Here is a 5,647-nt window from a genome sequence, read left to right as displayed (position 1 = left end):
TGGTTTTCGTCAAACCAGTAAAAAAAAACCTTGTGTCCAACTAATTATCTGCGTTACCTCTCGAGATATTTGTTTATTCTGTTGGGTCAATTGTTGTTTGGCCCAAATGTAAGGCCCGACCCAATAATTAGGTTTTATTATATCTGGTAATGTCTTGGCTAACAAGTTAGGTTAGTCTATATAAACCGAGTTATGGTTAGACATTAAGGTGTGGAGTTGGTGTAACCGAGTTAGGGTTCATCAAGAGTCAAACCAGGTTATGGTTGAGAGATTTGTAACCAGTTTTTTGAGTTATATTTTCTGATTAATATAAACGAGGGTTATTCGTTTAGTTCGTGTTTGATTATCGATACGGGGCTTGAATTGGTATCAGAGCCAAGTTCAAGAAATCGATAAAGAGAGTTCGGTCAAGTTGGATCGAAATTATTCTGGTGTTTGATCGTGGTGGTTTCCAAATTTGTTGGGTTCAAGGTGCAAGTTGCTTGCAACAAGGCTGCTTTCGGTGAGCTGGGTTTCATTAAAGGCTAAAAAGGAGTTGATATATTGAATTGGAGTTCAAGAAGCTGCTTGATTTCGACAAATTTTATAAAGTGGATTTTGACTTTTGTGAAGCAAATTAAGTTTCGGGTAACAAATCATAAAAACTCAAAAGTTGATTGAAGGTATTAAATTCTTTTAGTTTGCACAGCTTACGAAGAAGAAAGGGAAGCGGAATATTTATTTTTGCAATCCAATTTCTTTTGCACACGATTATTTGTAAAAGGTATTTGTGAACCGGTTTACAAGCAAGCGGGTTTGGTTCTGAAAAGTTGTTCAGACTAATTGGTTTGTATTTGTTCCAACGTAGTGGAGCAAGGGTGTTCGACAACGTCAATGACAGGTGACAAAGAAGAGCCGATAATCCAACCCAAAGCGAGTGGGGGGGGGGGGGGTTATCATTGCAGGTTCCAAAGCTGAATGGAACTAATTACATCACATGGGCGATTGTGGTGGAAGCGATCTTGGATGATCAAGAGTTATCGGAAGTTGTTCAACCGAATGAGGGTGCGGTTATTGATGCGATGAAGAATAAAACGGCAAGGTCGTTTTTGTTCCAAGTTATGGAAGGTAATATTCTTCTTCAGGTTTCTCAATACAAGAATGCTCGAGAAATATGGGCGTCTTTGAAGGTACAGTTTGTTGGGGCCAAGCGAGTCCAAAAGGCTCGACTCCTGACGTTGAAAAGTAAATTTGAGAAACTCAAGATGGCGGAAGACGAAACTGTTGATCAGTGTGCGGGAAAAATAACCGGTATGGTTTCAAAGGGAACGGGTCTTGGTCACGTGTTCGAGCAAAATGTATTGGTGAAAAAGTTACTTGACGCGGTTCCAGACAAATACTTCAACTTGGTAGCCTAATCGAGCAAACGGTTGATCTCGATAGTATGAGGTTTGAAGATGCTGTTGGAAGACTTAAGGCGTTTGAGAAACGTCTATGAGGGAGAGAACGTGCTTTAAGTTCACAAGGTCAGTTACTTTTTAATCGGTCAGAAAGTAATTACAAAGGCAAGTCGTATGATCAGTCCGGTAGCCGAGGTAAGGATTGGCCGAGTTCACAGGGGCGTGGAAGAGGCCGGAAAACCGCAGGTCAAGACCGAGAGGATGAGGATCAAGATGGTTGTGAAAACCGAGATGGTCAACATCGTGGGTCAAGGTATTCGAGTCAAAGAAGAACGAGTGATCGTCAATGGAGAAGGAAAGATATGTCACAGGTTCAGTGTTACCATTGTGATGAGTTCGGTCGCTTTGCGTCAACGTGTCCGGAACGTATGAAGAAAAAGGAAATAACTAATTTGAACAAAATTGATGATTTTGATCCATGTTTATTTATGATTAAAGGTGATCAGAAAACGGTTTTTTTTAATGAAGAAGGGGTGATTCCAAAGCGTTTCGAAACCGAGCCGATGGAGAAAGATGTTTGGTATCTCGACAACGGAGCATCGAATCACATGACGGGTAATAAAGTGTATTTTTATGAATTGAATGAACAAGACACGGGAACGGTGAAGTTCGGAGATGAATCTTGTATTGATATTCGGGGGAAAGGGTCGGTCTTAATTGAAGGGAAAACGGGGGAGCAACGTTTGTTAACCGATGTCTACTACATCCCGAGCTTACAGTGCAATATCATAAGTCTTGGTCAAGCAACGGAAGGTGGATGCGAGATTCACATGAAACATGATTTGCTAACCATTAAATATGATACATGTAAGCTTTTGATGAAGGTGACAAGGACCAAGAATCGATTGTATAAGATTAGTTTCAAGATAACAAGTCCCGGTAAACGAGCTATCAATGGAATGAAGAATTTTGCAGGTAGGGATCTTCAAAGTATTGGACTGAAAGAAGACAAGCCGGCTACGAGTCAGATTCCAATCAAAGATCCAAGTTCCAAAATTCAAAGTCCAAAGAAGAGTATTCAAGAAACTAAATGCGTGGTCAAGAAAGTGATTCAAGCCCAAGGGAAGGCGTGTGATGATCAAACGAAGCAAGTGTTTATTCTAGCCAAGTGGAGCCGAAAGAACATCGTAAGAGATCATGAAAAGCCTCAGGAGAATCAAGAGAATGTTGACAAGCGTGAATTTGAAGACCCGCCAATTTCGAGTAGGAAATTAGGGGGTGAATCGGGTGACTCGGATACAACAATTGTGGGGGTGATTGTTGGTCAATTGTTGTTTGGCCCAAGTGTAAGGCCCGACCCAACAATTAGGTTTTATTATATCTGGTAATGTCTTGGCTAACAAGTTAGGTTAGTCTATATAAACCGAGTTATGGTTAGACATTAAGGTGTGGAGTTGGTGTAACCGAGTTAGGGTTCATCAAGAGTCAAACCGGGTTAGGGTTTGAGAGATTTGTAATCAGTTTTTTGAGTTATATTTTCCGATTAATATAAATGAGGATTACCCGTTTAGTTCGTGTTTGATTATCGATACATGACTTGATATTCTTCCATATCTGCCCGCATTATACAAATTCTTACATGACAATATGGCATCGTCTAGAGTATCTCACACAGTGTTGCGTTGAACTAGTGTGTGATATATGCGCCACATGACAATGATGTGTTTGTTACCGGATGTATTTATGAACTAATATAGACCGTATAGGCTTTAACTTAAATGACGGTTAAAGTAGGCAAATTAGGCGATCAAGTATATATGTCTAACACTAAAATAGCTTCACTTATAAAAAGTTAAATAAAAAAAAGAATTGCATGTATAAAAAGCTGAAAGAAAAAAAATATTAAGCTTTAACGGTCGTATAATAACTATATAAAAATTCGATAGTGAAAATGTAGATTGTTAAAAGAAAAGAAATTACTCCGTATTATGTTCACAGGTTGCAAATTAATGTTAGGGGATAGAAACGTAAACTTTAAAGAAAAATAAACATGTTCAGTATATGAAAGTCACGTGCCCCAACGGTGAATATGGGTGAATAGTTATCGGGTATAATTTTGTTTGAAGTTGTTATCAAGACTCTTATCAAGTCTTCTTAGGATCCTAGTTGTAAGTGTCTAATATTTTCAAGTATAGTATAAGTACTCAAGCATGTAAATATCATAAGATTACATGTATAATTAGAACTTATAGATTTAGTAGCTTAAAAGATACATATTTTGACGTTTATATAGTTTTCGTAGTATTATATTCACCATCATTCTTGGAAATAAACTTTTACATTGGTTATCTAGATAGTCGCCTAATTGTTTGATTAAGTTTTCCGATGTTTTAGTTTATTACATGCAACTAATTCAACACATAAATCTACATATACTATTAAAATAATAGAGTTTGTGTTCACTTGTCATCTTCCTATTGGTATATATATCCACTTATAGTCCTATACTATTAAAACAATAGAGGTTGTGTCCATATGTTCTCTTCCTATTAGTCTATTCCTAATTTTTTCATTTATATCAACCATTTCTCTATTATTCTTGACAAAAAAATAGTTCTAAAAGAAAATAAAATATTAGACAACTCATTTTTATTAATTTCTATTAATTCTATTATTGAATTTTCCATAAATAACTTTAATCTTAGGATTTTTTACTATTAAAATAATTCTATATTAAATTAAAAAAGACCTCATATTGAATGCACACATTTATTACTCCCTCCGTCCCATTTTAAATGTCCATTTTTTCATTTTTGGTTGTCCCAATTTAAATATCATTTCTATACATATAAATTCAATTTCTAATTGTGCTCTTACCATTACATATGCTAGATGTTTCATTTTACAGCTCATAAAATAACTTAAAAGGACATTATTATCATTTTACAACTCATAAAATAAAACGATCAAACATTTCTTAATTTGTGTGTTTTGGGTCCCATGACATTTAAAATGGGACGGATTGAGTATATCTTATAACTCATGACTCATTTAATCCAAATATTTCATGACCCGTTTGTTAGTTATATGAGATAATTGATAAAATTGATAATTCATGTTCTTATTGTATGATTTTGTAACCTTACCCGTTCCAATTTATGAAAACCCCTAAAATTTTATGTTTTTATACGAGTATTTATATAGTAAAAAGCTTTTTTCAAATTTTGTAAACTTAAATGTTTTTTTGTGAGAGGCTATTTAAACTTGTGCTTATGATTTTTTGAGTAGTGATTCATCTGATCCGATTTATGATTTGATTGATTTTGTATATCCATCATTATTGGACAATTTTAATGATATTACATACTTTCAAGAATGGGTCATACTTGCATATTTAAATGAGGTTGTCCAAGACATTAATGGCAGATTTTTATCGTTTTTTTTCGAAAAAGAAGTTGAATACCTCAGTCTAATAGTATAGATCAGTCTGATAGTGTTGGGCCTGGTTTAGATCCAACATTACACTCACCAGATTTCCAAAATGGTTTAAAAATTTCAGGAATGCCTAACAATAGATTGGTTCTAAAATTTGGTGTCCCAATAATGTTATTACGGAATATTGATCAGAAGAACAGTTTGTGCAACATTACTAGATTACAAGGACAGGTGTTTTATCGAAGTAAAGGTTATTTCAGGTAATAATATTGGTTATCACACTTATATAACTCGTAGTGGTTTAACCCCTCTCGATAAGAAACTTCCATTCAAATTGAAACGAAGAAAATTTCCAGTTGCAGTTTGTTTTGCAATGACCATTAACAAAAGTCAAGGGTAGTCGCTAGCAAGAGTTGGGATAAATCTGAGAGAACCGGTGTTTACACATGGTCAAATATGTAGCTTTATCACGAGTGAAGAGTAGAGACAATGTTAAAATGCTTATATTAGACAAGGAATGTAAAGTTACAAATAAAACTACAAATGTGGTTTATAAGAAAGTGTTTAGTATTTTATGTTTTTTATTTTGAAGTTTTAATTATGTTCTAAGCATTGTAAATTGAATGCTATTTTGGTTGAAAACAATATTTAATAATCATTTATTTTGGTACTGGCATTATTAACAGCTATATATCATGTTTCTATCACAATAAATATATATCACAAACTATCTTGTTTAAAATTACGTGTGATTGTTACACAATTTATAAATTTTCACCCGTATCATACACATGTCAATAAACTAGTAATCATATAAAATACAAAAAAAAACC

The 5,647-nt window shown here is 34.6% G+C and overlaps 1 protein-coding gene across 1 annotated transcript; it reads left to right on the top strand.

The window, feature by feature from the left end:
* The first annotated feature begins 873 nt into the window (after positions 1-873).
* Positions 874-1,397, top strand: LOC143551359 (uncharacterized). The gene is made up of 2 exons (XM_077041814.1): positions 874-880; positions 997-1,397. Exons 1-2 carry the CDS (start codon positions 874-876, stop codon positions 1,395-1,397), a joined length of 408 nt encoding a protein of 135 aa, XP_076897929.1.
* Positions 1,398-5,647: the final 4,250 nt, after the last annotated feature.

The sequence above is a fragment of the Bidens hawaiensis genome, unplaced genomic scaffold, assembly GCF_021521415.1.
Source record: "Bidens hawaiensis isolate Kalapana, Puna unplaced genomic scaffold, B.hawaiensis_p1.1 tig00016367_1, whole genome shotgun sequence".
NCBI lineage: Eukaryota > Viridiplantae > Streptophyta > Magnoliopsida > Asterales > Asteraceae > Bidens > Bidens hawaiensis.
This window is presented reverse-complemented; position numbering and strand designations above follow the sequence as displayed.